The sequence below is a fragment of the Copadichromis virginalis genome, linkage group LG15 (genome assembly GCF_057382275.1).
Source record: "Copadichromis virginalis isolate Kocher_CV1m ecotype Utaka linkage group LG15, C_Virginalis_male_GT1.1, whole genome shotgun sequence".
Taxonomy (NCBI): domain Eukaryota; kingdom Metazoa; phylum Chordata; class Actinopteri; order Cichliformes; family Cichlidae; genus Copadichromis; species Copadichromis virginalis.
Genome location: NC_140632.1, coordinates 6,380,340 through 6,404,523, shown reverse-complemented (window position 1 = coordinate 6,404,523; position 24,184 = coordinate 6,380,340). Strand labels below are relative to the sequence as shown.

The 24,184-nt window shown below is 39.9% G+C and overlaps 1 protein-coding gene across 14 annotated transcripts in view; it reads left to right on the top strand.

Moving 5' to 3' along the window:
* epb41l2 (erythrocyte membrane protein band 4.1-like 2) overlaps window positions 1–24,184 on the top strand; it is a 52,706-nt gene that overhangs the window by 25,190 nt on the left and 3,332 nt on the right. For 3 of the 14 annotated variants that reach the window (XM_085431531.1, XM_085431533.1, XM_085431532.1), the window contains exons 7-25: window positions 1,540–1,615; window positions 2,958–3,054; window positions 3,230–3,354; window positions 4,205–4,292; window positions 5,946–6,098; window positions 6,207–6,304; window positions 6,704–6,876; window positions 7,705–7,790; window positions 11,646–11,696; window positions 11,861–11,896; window positions 12,630–12,689; window positions 15,376–15,540; window positions 16,637–16,852; window positions 18,155–18,223; window positions 18,650–19,318; window positions 20,391–20,519; window positions 20,776–20,874; window positions 21,039–21,119; window positions 23,766–23,877. In XM_085431531.1, coding sequence (XP_085287657.1) covers window positions 1,540–1,615; window positions 2,958–3,054; window positions 3,230–3,354; window positions 4,205–4,292; window positions 5,946–6,098; window positions 6,207–6,304; window positions 6,704–6,876; window positions 7,705–7,790; window positions 11,646–11,696; window positions 11,861–11,896; window positions 12,630–12,689; window positions 15,376–15,540; window positions 16,637–16,852; window positions 18,155–18,223; window positions 18,650–19,318; window positions 20,391–20,519; window positions 20,776–20,874; window positions 21,039–21,119; window positions 23,766–23,867 — 2,573 coding nt within the window. In that variant the 3' untranslated portion in view covers window positions 23,868–23,877. The other 11 variants (XM_085431534.1, XM_085431535.1, XM_085431541.1 and 8 more) reach the window with 11 other exon arrangements.

Below are 24,184 nucleotides of genomic sequence, written 5' to 3'. Positions count from 1 at the left end.
GCTTTAAACTGCTTGGAGTTTATACTCAGCTGTGACTCTGTTTCACTGCATGCTGGGGTGGGATCTAAACATTGTAACTGAACCCTTTTCTGTTTTGTTTTGTTTCTTAAACGTGTTCTTGAAATATTTTTAAATGTTGCTATCTCTGCAGTCCTTGTGACAAAAAGTTAAACTACATTCTTACAAATTTCTGAAGAATTAAATGGTCATCTCTTAATGCTTGTCAGTAACCCTAAATAGGAAGCTTGACGTTACACTCAACATATGAAGAGGGTGTTTCCTACGGTACAGGTTATTTTAACAATATGGGTGTTGTGTGGGTGTGCATGGTTTTTAGGGCTGACACTGTAGAGAGAGAAAATGAGATAGTATAAGGTTACTAGAGTAAAGTAAAACATGATACAGTGCATGTAATAGAAAATGCTACAGAAAGTGCAGATAGATTTACAAAGGAGAAAAAGGAAAAACAGGGAAATTCATTTTACTCCAAGTGGCTGAGGCATCGTGTGCATTAATGTGTCTCAGCCAATAAAAACACAGCTTCGTCCCCCCATAAATATGAAGCTGGCTAGAATCAGATGTCTAAAGTAAAAAGATTTCCATTGCAACAGATACCACAAATAGAAAACCAGAAGTAAAACTTTCAGTCCTTAAGTTTTGGATTAGGACTTTTGAGAATTAAACGGTTTCACTGTGAGAAATAATGAGAAGATTTCTTTTTTTCTTCTTTTCAGTTTTGACATCAGTGTTGCAAAATATCAAGCAGAGAGCGCTACTCTGGATAAAATCCAGTCAGTAAACTCGTCCCATTTGTGTGGCTGTTGATACTTGGCAGCTTTCAGATTTTGTCCAAAATCAAATATACAGTTTTGGATGCCTCAGTCTGGTGATATTGTTTGCCATCTTAGTACGTTTGGAGCCAGTTCAGTTAATGCAATGAGAATTGCATTAGCTTACACTAATAAATTGGCTGGTGAGTGTAGATGATAAGCAGGTGGCCTCAGGTAGATAAGAAAGTTAAAATCAATGTTCTGGTTCTCTTGTTACTCCCACATAAGCGTCACTGGAATTTAAGCAAAGGAAAAATTAGTTTTCCCTTTTATAATAATTTTAAAGAAATGGTTTGCATAAGAAAAACTGAGCACAAGTTGACTGCTGGAGGATAAAATGGTCAGAGAACACCTTTAAAGCGCTCAGTGCTGCCAAAAAAATTTCTCTTACGTCGATGGACCTTTGAGGAGGAAATGTTTTTACACTGATGTGCGACTTTTCCAGATGGCGCGATCTTTTCTAATCTGTAAAAATAAAAAGAGATGACTGGAGACAAATTAGAACTGAAATTAAATTTGTGTGCTTCAACAGAAAACCACAGTATGACAAGGTGATGGATGTGTTAGTGGTCGTGATTAGGTCTTTGTTTATGATCAGTGAATCAGCATTTCAGTTTGATATTTGGTGAAGCTAAGAAAATAGGTTATATAAAAAATTCTCATTTTCTAGCTTTACTACATAATGATCTCTCTGTCTGTCTTTCTATAGGTAACAACTGGCAGTTTGCATTCAACGTCAAGTTCTACCCTCCTGACCCATCCCTCCTCACTGAAGACATTACAAGGTATACACACACACACATCAGGGTCTAACACCCAGTGTTTCCTTTAAATTTATTACTTTTTATTTGTATTGAACATAAAAAAAAAAAAGTAGCATAATTATTACTGTTTCTGGGCTCAGAGTGGGTGCCAAAAATAATAATATTTTGGGTTGACCTTCAGACATTTAGGGGATGACTTATGTCTGTCCTTAGTTTTAGTTTGATTAACTCATGTTGGGATGCTTCTTGAGGGGCATGAACATGCAAAGTGAAATAGAAAGCACAGGATAGCAACTAGCACCAACACCACAATCCAGCACACTATCACACATAACTAAAATGACACATCACAAATGGGGGGAAAAGGCAGCTCTGGTATCAAAGCACTTATCTGGCCACATATCAAATAAGAGCAAAGTAGAAAATTGAACCAAAATACAAAAAATTTAGGCCCTACTATCAAGGCCAAAAAAAGTTGGCTTTGTGCACGTTATTTCTTTTTGCATTTATACATAGGCACACACGCACAGAGGCATGCTTCAAGCACACAGCATTTAGACAGAGGTTTGTGTCTAATGGAGCGGACCGCTTCTCTGATGGTTGCACTTAAAGGCTAAACAAGGACACACTCACACTGCTGTTGACCTGCTGCAAAAAAGTCCTAAATGTTCTTCGGCTCTGTAAGTCTGCAAATTTATAAGGAGCTCCTGTTAAGTTTTAACAGTCAGATTGCTAATCAGTGCAGTCCACTAGTTGTATTCCACAGGATTTTCCACAGACTGTATCCAATACCTATTTTCTATTCATTAATTATCTAATTAGCCATATTAGAATGGAAAAATGCAGTATTGTCCTGGGACATTATATTGACCTAGTTAACAGGGAACTGTGTAACTCAATGACTGAGCTTTAAGCCTCCCTGTCAGCAAGTGTCCATCCTGCTTAAAGTGACTTTGAAAGACATTTTCAATAGGCAGAATAACACCTTTGGGTCTTTGGGTTGTTTGAAGTGACGTTTCATTAGATAATGGATTCATGACCAGAGGGTTAATCGAGGGGACAGCTTACACTGTTTAAATCCACACGGCTGCTAGACAAGTCAGTAACTGCAAATATAAACATTATGATAGATAAGTATAACAGCAGTTGTGCAAACATCAAAGAAATTTAATCCATACCAGAGGATCTTATTCTCAGGCTTAAAAGAAGCACGGATGTCTTTAATATTTATTGTGAACAATAGAAGTGCTTCCACTTCAAAGGAAACTAAAGAAAAAGCTTTGAACAAGTTTTGTTCTTGTTTATACTTGACTTGGTTTCAACTTGTAATCCGTCCTTGTTTGCCCCCTTTCTTCTTTTGTAGGTACCTTTTGTGTCTGCAGCTCCGTGAAGATGTGGCTTCTGGACGGCTGCCTTGCTCATTTGTAACTCACGCTCTGCTGGGCTCATACACGTTGCAGGTACAGCATGTGTAATTATGTACTTGGATGCTGTGTATTTATTTATCTGCGTTTACATGCACATGTGTGTGATGTGCAGCCAGTGGATACGTAACTGTCTTTTTTGGAAAAAGCCAATTCGTACATAAGTTCTTTTTCTTTTTTTGTTCTTCTTCTTTTCTTTTTTTTTTAACAGGCAGAAATTGGCGACTATGAACCTGACCAGCCTCGCCCTCTGGACTTCATTAGTCAGTTGACCTTCGCACCAAATCAGAACAAAGAAATGGAGGAGAAGATTCTTGAGCTCTACAAGTCCCACAGGTCAGTTAGGAAGTTCTTTTGAGTGTATTGTATATGAGTTTTATGTGTCTCCAGCTGTGCTTTAAAAAAAAAAAAAAATTTCCTGTTTATATTTGCACAACTGGACATCACACCGATTTGTACAAGGGAGCTTCCGTTGCGTAGCGTAGAGCAGTTTTACAGTGTCTGTCATGTAAAAGTGATAATAATCCACTTGAGGGTAATCGAAATAAGACCTTATACCAGCTGATTAGAAACAGGGGTTATCTAAACCTAACAAGAGTAAGTAGCAGCAGTAGAAGTTTGATAACATAGTCAGATTGTAGGCTCATGTTATCTGTCCTCATTACATCACAACATTTTTAATAGAGTAGAAAGAGATGCGCAAAGCACTTTACCATTCCAACACAACACGCTGACTTTTAGGCAGCCTGTAGACGATTGACTGTTACTTCATTAGAAAGATTTCCAGCTTAAATTAAATTATCTTGTGGTTTGAAGTAGTGTTTTTTTTTTTCCCTGTTTTACAATGTTAGAGTAAAATTTATGCTCAGTGTGTCTGAACTGCTACAGTGGAGGGCTGGTAAGGATAAGAACCGATTTTCATATTCAAACATTTCACATACACAATAAAGAACTTTGTAGTGTAGCTATTGGAAGGCATTAAGAGACTATTTTCATGAACAAAGACTTCTACGTTTGTACGTTCGATTTGAGCCTTAACGGTACATTTAAACGGTACGATGGTACATTTAAGTTAAAATTAGAATTAAAAAAAAAATACTTGCTATAATACCATTTAAGCAGAAAATGATCACTATATAGAAATATGAGCATTTTGAATTAACTGAGCCTTTTCTTTGCTTTTCAGGGGAATGACACCAGCACAGGCTGACACCCAGTTTCTTGAAAGTGCCAAGAAACTGTCCATGTATGGCGTGGACCTGCACCACGCTAAGGTATGAATAAATGAATGAACCCTGTCCTCTCCATTGTTGTCAACATCTGTGGCTGAGCAGATTCTTTGATGTAGGGAGAGTGTGTGTGTGTGTGTGTGTGTGTGTGTGTGTGTGTGTCAGCTGTGCAAACACTCGGGGAGGCCATTACCATGGGAACAGCCAGTGTTTCTCACTGGGATAGCAGGTCATCAGTGTACTGCGTGCATGTTTTCATGTTTGTCTCAGTATGTTTGTGTGTCTTTATGCAGTATAGGCAGAAAAATGAGAGTCTTATAGATAGAAAGGAAGGATGAGAGATTGAGAAGGGAAAATAAATGGAGAACAGAAATAAGGCCAGAGTGAGATGGGGACAAATACTTGAAAGGGGCATGCTCCACTTTTTGCAACACAGAGAACCAAGGCAAAGATAGAAAAGCAGAGAGAGCCTTTAAAATGCGGAAAATCTTTTTTCCTTTTTTATTTATTTTTTTATGGCATACCAAAGATGTGGGAATTCAGGGAGTTGATCTATTTCTGTCCTGTGCCATTAATTTGTTGCACAAGTCTCAGAATCCCCAGGGCCCACAAAGGAACTGTTTCAAATACTGGATGTCAAAACATTTTAAAAGCACAAATGTAACACACACTGAGTAATAGTATTTCAGGGAATTCATTATTTTAGCTGCGAAAAGGAAAAGATGGACACTAAAGAGAGATGCATTTGATTCGATTCCACCTTGTTCAACATTTTTTTTTTCATTACAAATTATTCTTTTCAGCAGAATTTTCAGCTTCTTGGCCTGTTTTCAGCGGAATTTTCAGTTTTTTCATCTCCTTTTTGCAGAAAGTTTAACAAGTTCACCTCTTTTCAGCACAATTTTCAGCTTTTTCACCTCTTTTCAGTTACCTGACAACCAGTTTGGCTCAGTGAGATGAGTAGCAGCCTTGAGACCAGGAGGCCCGAGTTCACCCAGCTCACGGCAACATTTCCTTTCAGCAGACAGTTCAACCTTTTCACCTCTTTTCAGCACAAATTTTAGCTTCTTCACCCCTTTACAGCAGAATTTATGGCTTTTCACCTCTTTTCAGCAAAAAATTCTGCTTCAACTGTTCTCAGCATGATTTTCAGTTTCTTCACCTCCTTTCAGCACATAGTTTTACTTCTGCTGTTTTCAGCAGATTCCACTACAAGGCATTCACACTGCATTTTCGCAGGAAATGCAACTTTTACTAGTTTTCTTTAACATTCCCTCTGTCAGTGTAACCAGCCAAAATATTTGAATGTAGCTGCAGCGCAAGGTCAGAGATCGATGAGCAGCTAATAGCATGGCAAGGCCATGTGATGTTTGTGTGCATGTGTCCTGATAAAACTGTCCATTATCCGCATATTGCATTCTCCATTAGTACAACAGATTTTTCCTGTGTTACTTCACTACTGTAATCAATACCATTAGCAGATGGTCTGGGAGCCTTAAAAGCTTTGTCAGTGTGTTAGTCTGCCAGCCAAATGCGTTACAGTTGTAATGAGTGTCACTGTTTGTGTGTGTGGTAATGGTGACCTTAAACAGTCTAATCAATCCATGCACAGTATGATCTGGCTTGGATAAATAGATGGTGTTTACAACAAATAATTAATCAAATTAATATATGTTATGCACATTTGTATCCTCACAGGATTCAGAGGGTGTGGACATCATGCTTGGTGTGTGTGCCAACGGACTCTTAGTCTATAAAGACAGGCTTCGGATAAATCGCTTTGCTTGGCCCAAAATACTCAAGATTTCATACAAGAGGAACAACTTCTACATTAAAATCAGACCAGGAGAGGTATGTATGCACACACGAATTAGGTTTACCTAAGCTATTTATTTTATCAATGTGCCCTTTTTACTGTTAAGAAAACGTTTTTTTTCTCACTGATATTGTGCTTGATAGACGGAGCAGTTTGAGAGTACAGTGGGATTCAAACTCGAGAATCACCGAGCTGCCAAAAGGCTGTGGAAAGTCTGTGTGGAGAATCACAGTTTCTTCAGGTAGACTGATGCATCCATACTGCCTGTGGAGTCACTTGTGTTATTTTTCTTGAAAAAAAGCTGTGCATCTTCCCAGGAAGTCTGTGAAGAAAGCGTATCTCAAAGTGCGTATTTGTTGCCTTAGACACAGCAGAAACACCCATATAGATAAGCCTGATGCCCGTGTTTGCTTTGCGTGTGTGCACATTTGTATGTTGTGTTTGTAGAGATGCCTGAGTATTTCTTTCATATCCTGTTCAAGGAGGAGTTGCCTGGAAGCATTTTGCTTTCCTTACCCATAGACTTATAAATGTGATGATCAGTGTTTCATTGCAAAATAAATTAATCTGAATAAGCTTTAAAAGTCATGTTTCTCTCCAGTACCACCTCATCTCTCTCCATCTCTCTTTTTGTCACTAGGTTAAATGCACCAGAGCCTCCTACCAAGGCCCGCTTTTTGACTCTGGGCTCAAAGTTTCGTTACAGCGGGCGAACTCAGGCCCAAACCCGCATGGCCAGTTCCCTCATAGACCGACCGGCGCCCAGCTTTGAACGCACGTCTTCAAAACGCATCAGCCGCAGTTTGGATGGAGGTAACAGACATGAATGCAACTGAAAGTGAGGCATATTTGATATTTCAGCTTCATTCTGAACTATGTCGAATGAATGGACAGATGGAAGGAATGAGGGGCAGATGGAAGTAGGGTCATGGATTTAGGCATTGCGCAGGGTCGTGTGCATGTCTGTGTTTGTACTGATGGTAAATGCTCGATGCCTGACCAGATACAGGAAATAGCTGGAGCATATGTTTCCTGTCACACAGTGAGAGACAGAGAGGGAGAAAGAAAGAGCTGAAAAGAATAAATGTTCTGTGGATCAAAAGTATGAAAAAACAGAACAGCAGAGTGAAGAGAAAAACGCCAATTGTTCGCATTTTGTCAGCACAAAAGTTGTCATTAACATCAGATTTATAAATAACTGTAGTAGATCATCTCATGTAGAACGGTAATAAAACCAGCGTGTTCTCTATGTCTATAGAACTGTGATGTGGTTTTGGCTTTACCTTCTTTGCCTACACATTTGTTTTGTTCTGCTTTGTTATGGAGGGGTTCAAGATTCCCAGATTCCAATTCATGCAACTGTGCACCCCTGTTTAACATGTGGTTATACTGTTAGCTGATATCGCCCCCTGCTGGGTACATTATTCTACTGCAACTTGATGTTTTATACTTGAGTTTATTTTGGTGCATTTACTCTACTACACGTTTTTGATTTTATTAAATTTTTTTAATAAAAGAAAGCTTTTTAATAAAGCTTTTATTATTTTATTTTTTTTAGCAATTATTTACTTGTTATAGTTATGCAAGTTTTCAATAAGTAAATAACTGTGATTGCCGTTTCTTTTGTTTCTGATCGCGTAGCACCAATGATCAGCATAACTGAGGCTGGCAGAGAATCAGCTGAGAATGGACGCGAGCCTCACCTGGAGCTCCACTCTGACTCAAAGGTGTGTTCATAAATCAGATGTAGCATTTGCAGGTACAAGAACAGAAATACGAGATAAAAATAGAATGTGTGTAGCTCAGTTCTATTTTTTTTTTTTTTTTTGGTTGTTTTTTTTAATTTATACCAGTGAGTCTATGTTGTCCCATGGAAACGGTCTGTTATATCAAATAGAAATACAGTATGTACTGAGAGCTATAAATCCAGAGACAGTTTCTGCTGTTTCTTGTTACTGTTGTAAGATAGCAGTGTTTGCTTGCTTTATGTTTCTGTGAAACGATGAATATGTGTATTTTCTTTTCCGGGTTTGCAAAACTGTGACACTAGAAGTTAATCATGTGTAAACATAACCATTTACGCATCACTGTTGATAATTTGTGGCGAGTCTCCTCCACTCTGTATGTGTGTCTGATGACGATGACTTCTTAACCGTGGCAGGTGAACAAAGTCTGTTATTTCTACTCTACATGTCCCCCGCTACTCATTTCATATGCAAGTGGGTTCGATCAATTAAAGTCGAGAGTTGGGCCTTTTTCAACGGTTTTCACTGGAATCTACAGCTACAAATTCAAATAGATTTTTCTTTGTCCATTTAGTGATCAGGAATAAGTGACTACTGAGACACTGCGATATCAACCTTATCTAAGGCCAGAGGACAGCTATTAATTTGCCTCCACAAAATGTGAATGTATACAGGAGTGGTAGAGGTACATAAACCAACAAAACGAAGAAAGCCTCATGTCTTCAGTCTCATATTTTTAATGGTTTTCTTATCAACTACAACAAGTCTTAACAGAGCAGCTTTTCAAGTAGTCCAGCATTTTGCTCTATTGGCCTAACTGCTGTCCTCTACTGAGGAGCTGTGTCCCTCTTATTCATAGTGCTCACTACTAACTTGAGCCCGTCTCTGAACAATATATGAGTATACACAGATTACTGCTGTGTGCTGCTGTGCATGCCTCCTGTTCCAGCTCCCTTTCCTCACTCCCTCCCGTCTCCTCCTTACCCTCGCTCACATCCCAGCACTCTGGACTTGGCACCTGTCTTGGCCCTTTTAGTGGTGACACACCCTGTTGATACTTTTTCTGCCAGCACCTGTGCCTACTGTTTTCTGCACCTATGCTCTACCCTGCTATGTTCACTTGTAAGCGATTGTGGCGTGTTGTTCACTGACTAATGTTTTGTCTCTTTCCCTCTCTCTTTTTCTTTCACACACTCCCTTTTGAAAAATTTTATTTCTTTATTTTGCCGTTCTCACACCTCTCTTGCATGTTGCCACTTGTTGCTGCCATTTTATGAAATCTGAATAATTTTAATTTTTGCACTCGATTATTTTGATTTGTCATTTAATTTTCATTTCTTCATGGCTTGCTCCTTCACTTTGCGGGTGTGTGCATTCGCCGTTGTTTGATCTCACCCATCTATCCACTCTCTGGCTCTCTTGTCATATTGTGCCCTCCCTCATTTCCTGCTTTTTCTTCCTCTCCTCTTGTGTCTTCCTTTAATTCTTCCCTCTCCATCAGTCAATCTTCATGTTCCCCCTCTCCTTCTCCTCATCATCCTCACTCTCATCCATCCCACCCTCCCTCGACTCCATCTCCGAGCTTGACCACGTCCTTTCAGATATCTCCGAAGATGAAGATCGTATCGACGACGTGGACTCGGCACACACGCTGTGGACCCTCCCCTCAAACACCCTGTCCTTCTTCACTGATCAGCAGTTAGCAGATCTTGAGCAGCTCGCACAAAACCCATCATCCTCCCAAACATGCTCCTCAGAGATTTTGAAATCTGTGGAGAGCTGCCAGGCTCAAACCAGAGCAACAGCTGGACTGCTAAACTGGCGAAGCTGGTTCTCTCTGAAGGGTGTGGTTAAATACGTTTCTTTTGTGTTTGGCTTCCTCTCCGTTTCAGGAAATGGAAACATGTGTCTGGCCACAGGTGCATTTTCAAGATTAATGAAGAAACTGCACCTTTTTTCTCCTGCTTTGTTCATGATGATGTTTAAGTGGGTTCCAAAATTAAATATTTGCACCATCACTGCCTGGAATTATAGAGTCTCCAATATGATTATGTCCAAATTAGATCAAATCCTTAACATTTTGACATTTAGATGGACTCATTTGGTAGCATTTCTTATCCAGCATCTTCCTCCAAAGATCAGTAATACAGTTGCTGCTTTATGTTCTCGTCCAGCTCAATTGAGTTTACCCAACATATCTTCTCTCCATCCATCAATACTCTCAACCATTGCTTCCCTCTCCTCTCTCCCTGCTCGCCCCTTTTCTTTTCCATCTTGCGGCTCTCTCCCTGCCTTCTCTTGCTCTAACCTCATTGCATCTGTACACCGCTACCTCCTGAATCCCTCCCCTCTGTTTCTGCCTTGCCTGTTAGTCGTCTTCCTCCTGGCAGTGATGCTGACAGCAAGCCAGTCTGTAGTCTTAGCCCTGATTTTAGCCACACCCCTCGGTCTGACCCTGTGCTACTTGGAGAAAGTTGTCTCCAGTCAAAGAAAAACCGCTTTGCCAGTGTTTCTCGATGACGGGCCCGATGATCAGTCTGAGAATCAGTTGAGCTCTGTTTTCAACAGGCAGGCTTCTCCTCTCACACCAACACACACGCCTCCTCGCATCAGGCACCGCACTAATACAGAGGCCACCTGGATGCAAGAGATGTGTGATCCAGCTGCATAAAAGCAACATGTATACACCTCCTGGTCCATATTCCACTCCCTCACTTTGTGTTTGACCTCTTTTTGAATGCATATGATGTCTGTCACCTCCTTTTGTTCATTTCCCCCACCAGCACTTCCTCTAGCTGATATATTTTTTTTTCTACCTCTTAATTCCTTACCGTGCAAACCCCAGTGTATTGTTTGAAGAAACAGAGTAGAATAAGATTAAATTAAGAGTTAGAACAGTGAGAAGACATTAAAAATGTATAGCACAGAGACAAATATGTACATTGCCAATATAGAGAAAAGGTCACTTTATTAAGAGTTTAAAATAATGTACAGAAATTGAGAGGAGAGCAGAGAGACTAAAAAAAAGGCAATGGTAATGATTAGTGATGTTCAGATCATTGTCAGAGTAGTTGCAATTAGAGGTTATTAATTGTAGAGCTCTGTTGTGGTTGCTCTGTGTAATATAAAACTGCTTAATGTCCCTCTAATCAGATGTGGTGACGTAATTATATAAATTACATAAGTGCACTTTTAAGGCAGTATCGATTATTTTTAAAAGTTATTTTCAGTTGTGTAGTTCTGCATAGAAAGGGTGATGCTGAGTAACTAATAGTTGATCACATGTTAGAATTGTACATACAGTTGCCTCCAGATGCCTATAGCACCTGCAGCTTATTGCGTTTGTGTATAATATGTAATAAACATTAAGACTAAACAGTGTTACACCTGCCCTGATCCCTGACGTTCAGCACTCTGTCCTCTACCTCTCTGCACTGATCAAGTCATTTTAGACAAAACTCTTCTAGTGTTTCTGTAGTACCCATCCTGTAAACCTTTAACAGTTTCACTATTTTGGACTTTGAACTCATTATGCAGCTAAGTATAAACGTAAAGCTGTAAATATAAGGCTGCCTTTCAGTCATATGATAGAAGTATACACACACTGTAAGCAGTTAGTAGCACCTTCTGTCTCCAGATCTTGACCACCTCAGCATCCTTTCCTGTTACTGTTCCAATGGGTTTGGTGCTAAGGTCACATGACCAGCAGTACTCCCTAACACTAAAGGTTGCTGTGGAAGAAAATAGCTTTTCCCATCATCCATTTCACTCTTTTCTTTCTTCGTGCCCTTGACTCCTTCATTTTGTCCTACCATCACCATGACTACGACACTGAAGGTTACGGTGGTGGACGTAAGCCCTGGCGATGCAGAGGCCATGCCCTCCCAGGTCTGTAAGGCCTGTCTTTACCCAGCATGCTTTGCAAATATTAAAGAGATCAGAATAAATTGACATTATGCAGCTAAGAACTAGTGTGAAGTGTTTACAACATTGGTTTTATGTTGCAATGGAGCAAACCTGTCCTTATTGTCTCCTCGACTTTACCTCACCAGCACTCACCTGGATCCAGTGAACTTGGCCCCCCTCAGGTTCATTCATCTTATTGGTTATTTGGTTGTGCATTGGCCTGTGGCCCGTGTGGGTTGGTTTACTGGTTGGGTTTATTCTTTTCCCAGGGTGAAGTTGCCCTGACTTGAATCTATGGAGGTAGTTTGGGGTTTCTTTTTTAAACAAGAACCAAATCTGGAATTTTATAACCTTAAAAAAAAGTTATTGACTCATGTTGCAATAATTTAAATTTATACCTCATGCTCTACATTTGAATTCCAGATTGGGTTTGACTCTTAAAAATAGATCTGGGCACTTTCACCCAACTGTTTTCACTTTCAGATGCTCTGCTGTGGCTTACAGTTTCAGTCTGGTTTCTGGTTTGCACCTGAGGTTCTTTTCGTTATTTTTGAGTTTTCCTGAAAGCGCAGTGTGGTTGTGATGGTTTGTGTGAACATCTGTTGGTGTTTTGACTGCTTTGGATTTTGCATGTTTACCATGGGTACGAGTATCAACAACTGTGACATTCATGTGGAATACCAAAATGAAAACATTTGTGCTTGTACCCATCATCCAACGTTCACCCGAGACATTTGGGACATTTTTGGTGTCAACATCTCACTTTTTTTTGGTTATATGTAATTTTTTTTGTTGTTTTCATTCTGTTAGTTTTGTTTTATTTTATTTGTGCACTGAATTTTCACCATACATTTATTAATTTCTTTTGAATTAATTATTTTTTTTTTCATTGTGTGCTGTATGTCTGCCTTCCAGAGTTCGTTGAGAGTGCATGGGGACAATATTTATGTGAGGCACAGTAATTTAATGTTGGAGGTTGGTACTGGTATTGTCCGATGGCTGATAATGAGACCTACATGTTTCTGTGTATTCTGACGCCATCAGATCTACAACTATACTGTACAAGACTGCTGCCCTCTCGCACTCTCAGGCTCTGCGTGCATGCCCGCATGTGTTTGTGTGTGTGTGTGTATGTTTGTTAATCAACTCTGTACTCAGGTCCAACATCAACAGTTATGATCTTGGAAAGTTGAAAACATTTCAGTGCTAGTTGTCCTCATTCACATTGCAGCTCCTTTGAACAGCTCAACTTGGAAATTTCACTGTTTTTGTGATAAAACACAAATGTCACCTAAACAAGAACCCAATCAACATTTCTACATGTGGAAAAACTCACAAGTCATCACCTAATTTGTCCCAATTCAACTCAGATATTTGGCATCTTTCAGCTTGATAATGTAGTTTCCACAGCTCTTGAGTTTGTGGGGTCTCTGTTTTACAAAAAAAGAGCTCGCTTTCTTTATCTGTCAGCAGTGGATGCTAAAACAAGCTACAAGAAACCGCATGACTGATCACACATTTCATACAATAGTTGTAGTTTTGTGCAGTTTTTGTCCTTTCATTTTCTCGTTGTTAGTTTCAGATTTGGTCTTTTAAATTTCTGTAATATTAGTCGAAATGTTAAAAATTATATTGCATTAGAAACAACACTTTGTGTTGGTAGTTAACTCAGTCTTAATAAAATATTTGGTCCTTATGATGTTTGAGTTGGAAACCTTTGCCACATGAAGAAAGACTTTTAAATAAATACATATTTTTAACATTTGTATTACATAATAAATTTTTTTGTTTTATTTCACTCACTTAGCTGTTGTAATGTAATGTTACTGTTGCAATGCAAATATTTAATTTTTTGTCTGGTCACTGAGTCCTGGGACAACACAATGAGAAAATGAGCTTTAAATGCACTACTGAGATTGTTTACAACATTTAGCCGTTATTTGATTCTCAGTAGTCCTCAACAGTTTGAATTAATCTAGCCAAGTATTATGTGATGGTTATGTTTGTAGCCAATGTTGTCTGAGGGATAGAGATGAGATTAAGGGTGTTCCTGACAGATATAATCCCCAACTAAACACTAAAAAGATTTGCGTATGTGCACAACAGCAACATCAGCCTCTTTAGACCTTTATTCTTCTCCTTGCTCCTTGGAATTAGTTGAAGTTGTGTCAGAAACCTCAGTTTTGTATCTGCACAACAGTACAGCAGAAATGGGCTCTTGCAGAAAATTTCCTTGACTGAGTGTTCACAATGGCTTCTCTGTGAATTGGACTAATGGTGACTTAAATGCATGCTCTGTGCATGTTGATTGCAGTTTTTTTTAAATTTTATCTTGTTGTATTCTGGATTCTCGATTGGTCAGAAGTTTGATTATTGCCAGGCAGCTGTGTCTAACCTGACTAATCCAGCCTCCCTAACACACATGAGGAGCTTTCTTCCTGTTTTCTGGTGATTGGCTGCCAAAAAGTCAAGTGATCTGTGGTGTGATAACATACTAAAACAACAAAACCTGTGTGTGAAGCATGGGGCTGATAGTGATCCGTTGCACTAGAGTAGTCTACACACTAATCAGTGTTAGCTGAAATGTTAAACGTGGTTAGAGCAGACTGAACAAGTATTTTTCTCCTCAGTATGTTGTGCCAGTGTCTCTGTGTTGGATTAAATCCTGCAGCCTTCTCAGTACATTAAGAAAATTTGTCTAATTTATCTCAATTTCATGAAATGTCTCCATGCTTGTGTGAATGAGATGAGGAACAGATGGAGGCAGACCTGGTGGAAAAGATACCTGATGTGTAACAAAACAACTATTACTAATGACATTAAAGTCAAATGGAAAAGTGAAAACTAATACTAAACTAAACAAATAAACTAATAATAAGTAAGCAGTCAGATAGGAATAAAGGGTAAGGGAGAGGCAGACTAGCACTACCAGCTCCATGCTCTGCAGATGCCATTCCTGGTCTGTTTTAAGGGAAAAGTCCTTACAAGATGGTGGGCCTTGTTTCACTGCAGCTTGCTGTAATTCATAAGTAATCAGCCGTCATGCACCAATTGTGAAACAACTCCAGTAAATCAGTATTTTCAGTGATTATCAAAAGACAACTTAGCTGTTTAAATGTCTTATAGGTCTTTTTTTACACTATATTTCAACCTGTCGCAGATTTGATGTGACAGAATTTGCTGATAGTGTGATACAGTCAAATGATCAAAATCACCGATATTGGCTGATATGTGGGTGCATCGCTAGTGATAAGTCATGTATATGATTTCAAGGCTTTTTAAACAATGCTGCAGTGAAGCACGGCGTCCATCTTGTTTCCCTTCATATTGACAGACTAATGTTCCTGTGACCACAATTTTTCCCTCCCCGTCCCTTTCTCCTTTTATCCTTCCCCATTTCTCCTTCACTATCCCCCTCCTTCTTTTCCTTCCTTCCTTTTCCCATCATTTTTCTGTCTCTTGAGCTTGCTCTCCCTTTTTTTAAACTCTCCTTCTACTCTGGCTTTTACTTCCTCTTTTCCTCTTTACTTCTCACATCTCTTACATCCCATGTTTCCCACCTTTCTGATCTTTCATCACTCACATTCATGTCATTCACTCTCTGCCTGCCTCCTACCTCCCCTTCCCCTTATACCTATCCTTTCCTCCCCCTCCCCATTAGGACCATGATAAGACCCAAGAAGAGGTTCTGAAACACCAAGCTAGCATTAGCCAGCTAAAACGCTCCTTTATGGAAGCTCCACCTCCCTCTCCTCCTCAGCCCAACCAGTGGGAGAAACGGCTCACCTCCTCTCCTGCTACGATACGTTTGCAACAGCAACAAGTGGTACGTCTGTCTGGATGTTTTTGTCACTGCAAGACACATGAACTGCAGATAGTTTAGTCTACAACAATAGTGCAGGCGATGGAGCGTTATGCAGAGGATTTCAGTTGTGTCTTTTGCTGTAGAAACACAACATTGCAGTCCCTGTAGTAAAAAAAATGTTTTGACCTTTTTTTCTAATTCAAAGTTTTCTTCTTTTTGTTTTGGAGTGCAGTCTGTATCACTACACCCACTGCTTTCTTTTTATCGCTTATATTTGAATGGGTTTTTTGGAGTGTGCCAACTTTATGGCAGCAGATTTTTAATCTGCACTCTGTTACTTGGTGCCGTGGTGGTGTTTCCACAGTGTGTTCATTATAGCTCATCCATCACTTAACAATAATTTCTGGGTTTTCCTTTGAAGAAAACTGACCAAACATCAATAACTGTTCATTCCCTCCCAGCAGGACTGATGTTACGTTGGAGTTTTGACAGCACATGGGTTTCTACTTCATTTCAGTTCTACTCAAAACCAATTTTCTGATTTCTGTCTGTTTCTAGTTTACTCTGTAATAGTGGTGTAACAATTCTTGAAATCCACAGATTTGTGCATACTTTGCACTTTTGGATCCCCATTAGCTGACATCATGAAAGAGTAGTAACTTCTTTCTCTTCTTTTGGCTTTTCTCAGGTTATCCTATTTAAGATCTTATCTTCTAATATACACTTTGAATAGGTCTTAGCATCCACAGGTTTACACACTTTACTAAGAGTGTTGCTCAACAGCTGTTTCCCATCCTATATTTACACATCCTTATAACAGCAATGCAAAAACTGCTGTTACGCATGCCAAAACAGTCCTTTACTGTGAAGTTTGGCTAATATACACACAGGAAGCAGCTACTAGCTTAGCTACTCCTGTGGCTATCATAAGAAGTGACTTCTAGAACTGTTACACCTCTACTATGTAATCATAAAGCATTTCTTTGTACATCTGTATGCTTTTGAGGATGATTTCTCTTCTTTTGGCTTTTCTCCTATATAAGATCTTATCGTCTGTCTCATTTGTTCATGCTTCTGTGTGTCTTCTCTCTGTCCTTTTTATTGTGTGTTGCTATAGAGTCTTGCAGAGGAGATAGCGTCAGTTCTTTTCAGTAGACACACTGACATTGGACTTGATTCAACTGCTAAGGCTGCCTGCATTTTTCCTGAACCACCACTAGATGCTGTTAAAACTACAAGTTCAGCTGCTACTTCTTCTTCCGCTGCTGTCTGCAGTTTTTCTGCACCACAAAGGCCTCTTGCAACCCTATCTACCGCCCTCTCTGCCACTGAGGTGCTTCTGCTACTACCAAGCATTTAGGAGTCGCTTTACTTTAATTCAAAAACATAAACTACTCAGGATTGTTGGTTAAAGGGGAAGTTAATACCACAATCAAATATACATGTTTTTTCTAGGCTGTAGTGCTGTTTACTTCGTCTTGGCTGTGAAGATTTCTGCCCTCTTGAATATAATAGATCAACTGCACTTGGCTTGAGCTGCTCAACACACCAAAATTGTAATAATGACACATTTACTCACCTGGATGTGAACTCTATGAGCCATTTTCTTTGTACCAAACTACACCTGCCAACCAAAGCAAGGTAGATGCTTCCTTCTGCACAGTGATATGGCTAGATAAAACTACAATCTAGAAGAAATACATGTATTTTTGATTTTAGGGTCACCTGTACCTTTAACCAATCGTCTTTCTGTTTAACTTGAGAGTAAACTGACGTTTTGTAATTCTTCAGGTATCTAAGGATGCCTGCCAGATGCGTTTACAAACCAAAGGGGTTTAAGATGCCCATAATGCCTGCTGTAGATGCCGGATGAATGGTAGCGATAATTAGTTTGTGACGGCTCCATTCATCCCAAAAGAACGGGCACACAATGACCATAATGCATTTAATCTAAACCTACTCATCTATGAATGGGTGCATGGCTTTGTTTTTTAACATTTATTTTTCATATTTTATTTTGCTAGTGATTGTAAATATGTGTGAATTTAATGCTAATGTACTAATCTGCTCCGTTTTAGGATCTGTGCTTAAAAAATAAATATATTAAAAGCAGCAGGTATTGAAGCAGCAGCTTTCGTAATGTAAAAAGAAAAGCTGAAATGGCAGCCAAATAATGTGCTTGGTTAGTGGCTTTTTTAACAGGAGCTTTTAAAACTACACAAAAAGGTTTTCAAGTGAGGACTGAATCCATTATGATGTATTTTCGTGGTCGTCTCAAAGACACTGCTGACTTCAATACCACGCTTCTTTTGCCTTTTTATGTATGTGAAGATAACCTTTTTTATTTATTGATGTGGTATTCTCTTTAATCCATCTTTCATCTTTTTGTTTTACCTTTTCTTTTTGGTTCTTTTATCCCGTCTCTTTTCCCTGCTTCAGGGAACCTTATGCTTTATGGGGGTTGCATGAAAAAACAGTCCACCAGGCACAGAATAAGAGACAATAAAAGTGAGGGGGATTGGGCACAAATAACAAAGGCAGCCCATTCCCACATGCCGTGATAACAGACATCTTAATACTGCTAACATTGATGGTGTGTGATTAATAATGTCATGCTAACTTCTCTGTCACGCAGGTGAGTGTGCCCCAAACAGAAGCAGCAACAGCTGATAACACGATCTCTGATACCAAAGAACCCGCAAAGGTGGTCCTGACCTTCTTCTATTAATTCCTCCAACCCTACATTCATGACAATTTTTATCCATTACTTTCTTCATGCCTTCATTCATTTTCCACTTGCAGCTTAAATTTTCTGTTCCTGCTACACCCTTCATTATCTGTCCTCCCTTTCTTGTCTCTTTGTCAACAGTTCTTCATCTTCTTCTGTTGGTGTTACTTTATTACCTTTTAACTGAGCTTAATTTTTTCCCATTTGTGTTCAATGATCATTTTATTCTTTTGTTTTCTTGTCTCCATGCGTTTGTTGTTGTGGTGTGTGTGTGCGCGCATGTGTGTTTGCGCACTTCATTGTGTTTGTGTCTGTGAACCGGGTGTACATGCGTGCTTGTGTGTGTGTGTGTGTGTGTGTGTGTGTGTGTGTGTGTGTGTGTGTGTGTGTGTGTGTGTGTAGACAACCGAGGTTGAAATCGAGGAGACTGTTGTCGTCCAAGAGATTTCCAGAGCTCCCAAACCTGGACTTGTCACGGTTGCAGCCAGTACCCCCGCTGCTCCTTCTGCAGAGCAGGAAATGAGGGAACAGGAAGTGGAAGTTCAAGAGGAAGCGGTGGTAGTTGAGGAAGCAAAGCCGAGGAAGGAAGAGAGCATTTCATCTGAGAGCGAGAGTGAAGAAGAAGCAGAGTACCATCCATATCTCCCTGTGTCCATCTCTCACACACAAATACCTGAGGAGAAGGAAGAGGAAGAAGAGCAGGAGAAGCAAGAGGAAGATAAGACGCCAGAGCTACAGGTGTTGGCTTCAGATGCTTCTTCTCTTCCAGCTGAAGTCATCCAGCCTGCAGAAGAAACCCGTCGAGAAGAAGTGGAGTCCAAGAAGGAGGACGACACAGAGACAGAGAAGACAACAAATGCCGAGGAAGAGAAAGAAGTTGAGCGTGAGACTGAGGAGAGCACAGATGATCCGATGGTGACGCCCGATGAAGCTCCTAACGGCCTCACCCTGCCTGAAGAGGGTGTGACTGTAATGGATGCTCGTGCAGAAGAAGAGGAGGAGCCTAAAATGAACGGAGAGCCCTCGCTCACTGAAGCAGAGCCGCTGCCACAGGTTATTTGTTGCTCTGAGGTAAAGTCTTCACTGGGCCGACTGCGGAGCTTCCCCGGGCTTTGATCCCTCTCCTGCCAACTATAGAAACACCCACTTTTTTCCTTCCCTGCTTTTGAGAGCGCCGGTTTCCTTCCTGCTTGTGTGAATATTTAAGCCCCATGTACATCCTCACACTCATCTTCATCCTATGAAAATTAAAGCTTTATATTAGTATGCTCAAAACTGCCGAAACCAAGGAGTTTAAAGTTACAATTCACCACCATTGTTTTGGTGTTCATATTAATTCACCTACATGAATATTTTCAGTCTTTATTTTAATTTACATAAACATACATTTGACTTTCTTTCATATCTTCTGTTGTCAGATACCATTCATACCATTATCATGTCCCACGCAGTGTGGTGTGTTGCTACTGTTTTTTTTAGTGTTGTGAAGTAAATGGGGCCTAAGTGGGAAATGCATGGTGCTGTTAGGTGTGTTTTTGTTTTGTTTTGTTTTTCTTTTTGCTTTGCATGCTGCATTTTGATATGTGCGTATCCTCCGCGTGTTTGGCAGTGATGCTCCTCTTTCTGTTTAATTGGCGTGTTGTGGTCATCACAGAGACAGTGTTGTGGAAATCATCATTGCCAACCACTCATCTTTGTACCTTGTTTACATTATAGTAGCTCTTTGAGTCCCGCTTGTCATATTGGCTCATTTTTTTATGCACGTTGGTACAGTGCTAGGCTGCATGTGAACGCCAAAGATATCTCCATAGTTGTCCTTTGCCATAGCTCTTTTTATTACATTGCATTGCAGATGTTGTCTTACTTGTGTTTCTCATGGTTTTGTCTGCATGGCTTTTGGAGCTCTTGCTTCTGTGCATGAGTTTTGCTGCAGTGGCTCACATGTGCTGTTTACATCTACATGTACTGGTGTTTCCTGCGCAAAAATATTTTCAAAATGATTATGATAGAAGATGATTTTGAAGACAGATTTGTCAACTGCATAGATAAAAATTAATTTTTTTCCCCATGTCTGCCTCAGGTTTAATATATTAACTCTCTTCCCTCCCCCCACTCCTCACTCCTCTCTCTGCTCCCTCCCCAGCCGCCTGTGGTAAAGACAGAAATGGTGACTATATCAGACACGTTTGCAGCCCAGAAAACCGAGATAGCCACTAAAGAAGTGCCCATCGTACATACGGAAACCAAGACCATCACATACGAGGCTGCGCAGGTGCAAACACGAGAGAGAAAAAAAACGGAGAAGCTTGTTTAGTTTTTCCCCATGTGTGTCACCATCCGTGGTTCATATTGTTTGTGTGAAATATTTAGACCGATCGTTGCTACGTCAGCATTCTCCATGTTCCAAAGTGCTTCCTTTCTAGCTACAGTGCATGACGCCATCTTTTCATTCTGCTCCTACAGGAAACGAGTTTTATTTATTTATTTCTTTTAAACATCAGCTAATGATCTCTTTTTGTCTCTCTCAGTTGGATGGTAATGGTGATGGTGAGCCTGGAGTGTTGATGACTGCTCAGACAATCACCTCTGAATCTTTGTGTACTACAACAACCACCCATATTACCAAGGTACGAACAGACACACACCCTAAAACACACACACGTTCATTTCTGTTGAGCCTGTGTCTTTGTGACATAGCATAATGAAATTATGTCCCCTATCTTAATTTAAATGCTGTACTGCAGCCATTTGCAAACTTCCCAATTTGAAATGTGGTGATCTTTTGTTGCAGACGCTAAAGGGCGGTCTATCAGAGACGAGGATTGAAAAACGCATCGTCATTACTGGAGACTGTGACATCGACCACGACCAGGTCAGTTTTCAGGGACGCAGCCTTTCCCCTCTGCTTTGCCTCGTGTTCCAACAACTGGGCTCATGGGGTCTTTTCTTCCCACCAAACGTGGATGGTGTGAAAGTCTCTAAAAGAGTCATCTTAGATAAATAAACCACATCCAAGTCCAAACTTGGCAGCTTTAAATTTAAGATCCTTGTTCTGCAGATTGACTCATAAGGAAATAATTTTCTCTCATTTAGAAGATTTAAGAGAATAGATGGGTTTCTGGGACATGTCAATCATGTTACTTGCAGTCTTAATGCTACGTTTTATTTTTGAATCACTTATTTGACACGCGCCATCAGATCCACCTAGAGCTGGGCGATATGAGATTTTTTCATATCACGATATGTTTTTTTCATTTCAGGCGATAACGATATCTATCACGATATAAGCCAAATAACTATATTTGTAAGATTTAAATGTGCCGTTGCTCACAAGTAAAATGTGAAATAATCAGCAGCTTGTTTTTATTTAAATATTTATTTCCCATAATAAGTTCAACAGGGTAGATGTACTTAAGGAACATGAGACTTTTTCAGATAAATAAAGGCAAATATTGCAAACTACACAAAAGGCAGCCACTAAAGCGTTTAAGTTTCAAAATAGAACAAACAAAACAGACTAAATTGTCAATTCCACTTAGAAACAAAATATTAATTCTAAAAATAAATCTTAGTTTGTTTTACAGAAGAACAGACAAAACTGACTAACTTTTGTCAGTATCAAATAAACTGAGAACTAAAAGGAAATTCTCAATCTCTCCTTGTTGTATAGCTGAGCTTTTCAAACAGTTTTAACAGTTACTTTAGTCTGACAAAAGCCGAATGACGAATTAGCGCTTCCAGTCAGAGACTGAGGCTACGTCCACACGTACACGGGTATCTTTGAAAACGGAGATTTTCCGTTTTCGTTTTAAAAAATAATCCCGTCCACACATAAAGGCAGAAATGAAGGAAAACGCTGCTATGAACATGCCAAAGCAGCAGGTGGCGCTAGATTCCTAACCGTGCAGAAATGTTGGCCAATCAGAAGTCTAGAAGCCTCGGTGGGAAAAAGTAAACAAAGCTGGGGCACAGAAGCAGAACCGAGTCGTATGTGTGGACGGACAGTAACTGTGTGTATATGTAAGCATTTAAACACTGCAGAGAGTAGAATTAACAGTAACAGTATTGTAGAAATTCATTTCACCGAAACAATAACGCGGCGCACAGTGTGACGCATGCACCAGTTTATTGTATTTCCAGACTTGCTTTCGGCACAATTTACAGTGCACGCTACTCTGTTTTTGTCAGACTTGAAATAGCCGAAATACCTTCACACTACGGAACTTCTATGGCTCTTCCGTTCGACAATCTCTCCGGCATTGGAACCATCATCTGTTTTCTCTTCGGTCACGCTCGGTTGATTTTTCTAGTCGGCACACTCATTTCCTCCATTACGCGCTGGCTCCATTACCCGCTGGCTGCTTCCCAAACAAACACACGTGCGGCTTGGCACTTGTGCTGTACGTAACAAGTCACGCGACGTGATGCTGCGGCTGTGATTGGTTCGGCTCTGCGCTACTTAATTTGGATTGGCTGACCTTTTTTTTTTTTTTTTTCTTGAGGACAAGAGCGGCGAGTTCTATCGCGATAGCTTAATTTCTCTATCGAGTCAAAGTTATATCGCGATACATATCGTTATCGTTCTATCGCCCAGCTCTAGATCCACCCATATTCCACTCATTGTTGGAATCTGCTGCTGTGACTTCTTCACCACATCTTTTCATGTATAAAATGTTGGCATACTGCTTTTTTTTTTTCCTCCTGCAGTGACTAATTTCACATACTATGTTTTTCTGTGATTGTCACATTTCCTCAGTGACAATCAGAGTACAGTAAAATACACACTGCACAGAGGAGATCACATCTCAGTTAGTCCAGTCCAGATGTATGAAAATTAACCTTTGTAAATACTTTAAACTAGCTTCCTAAAGACCCCAGCAAAAATAATTGATCCATTCTGCCAGCCTTAATTTGAGCCATCTCTTAATTATCAATTATGCAATTTTTGTGCACTGTTTGCCAGATTCAGATACTTAAAAAGCAATACTAAAAAGTCTCATTGTCCATATTGGGGTGTAGCGATACAGGTACTTAGGCAGCGCAACATTTATTGAGAGTGGTTGCTAGCAGGTTGCCACAGTCTCCAGTAGATAACATGGAAAACTCCAGAGAGATCTTTTCACCTGTGTGAATAGCTTCATGGGAATTCATGTCAAACTGCATGTAGCCCTGAAATGTTTGGGACGGTAAATGTCTCTTTCATCTCTTTGCATGCTCGTCTTTTTGTTTAAGTTGCCTGTCTGGTTTAATTCGCTGGATTTACACAAAAACAACAGATTTGGATATCACTGAGATGGGTTTTATTTGAGTGAATTCTTCTTCTAAATGCATTTTACTTGATCCGAAGAAGTAAAATGTCACACTGACCGTAAATCCAGCACATATGTCTTTTTCTGTTTGCTTCTTCTTTTATTTTTCATTTAACTCCACCATTTCCCCCCCTCCTTCCCCCTCCACCCCCCTCCACTGCCTGCTGTGCTCGGTGCTTCCACCATGTGGTTGCCCATCGGTACTGCAGGCACTGGCCCAGGCCATTAAGGAGGCCAAAGAGCAACATCCTGACATGTCTGTTACCAGAGTGGTGGTTCATAAAGAAACTGAGCTGGCTGAGGAGGATTGACTGAACTCAGGTAATGATAAAAATAGTAGCTTATCATCATCATCATTATTATTATTATTATTATTATTATTATTATTATTATTATTATTATTATTATTATTAATCTTTTTATATTTGATAGGGAAAGGTTTATTTAGCGGTGCATGTGGAGAAGCTGCTAAAGAAACCAGCTGCCATCACACATGCTGCAACAGTTGAAAAGAGAAAAAGGGAAAAGGAGGCATTAGATTTTGGAAGGAGTACAAGGAGAACATTTTGATTAGGAAACCAGTGTCGTTTCATCATCGCAGTGCCCCAGGCTGATTACTCCCCCACCC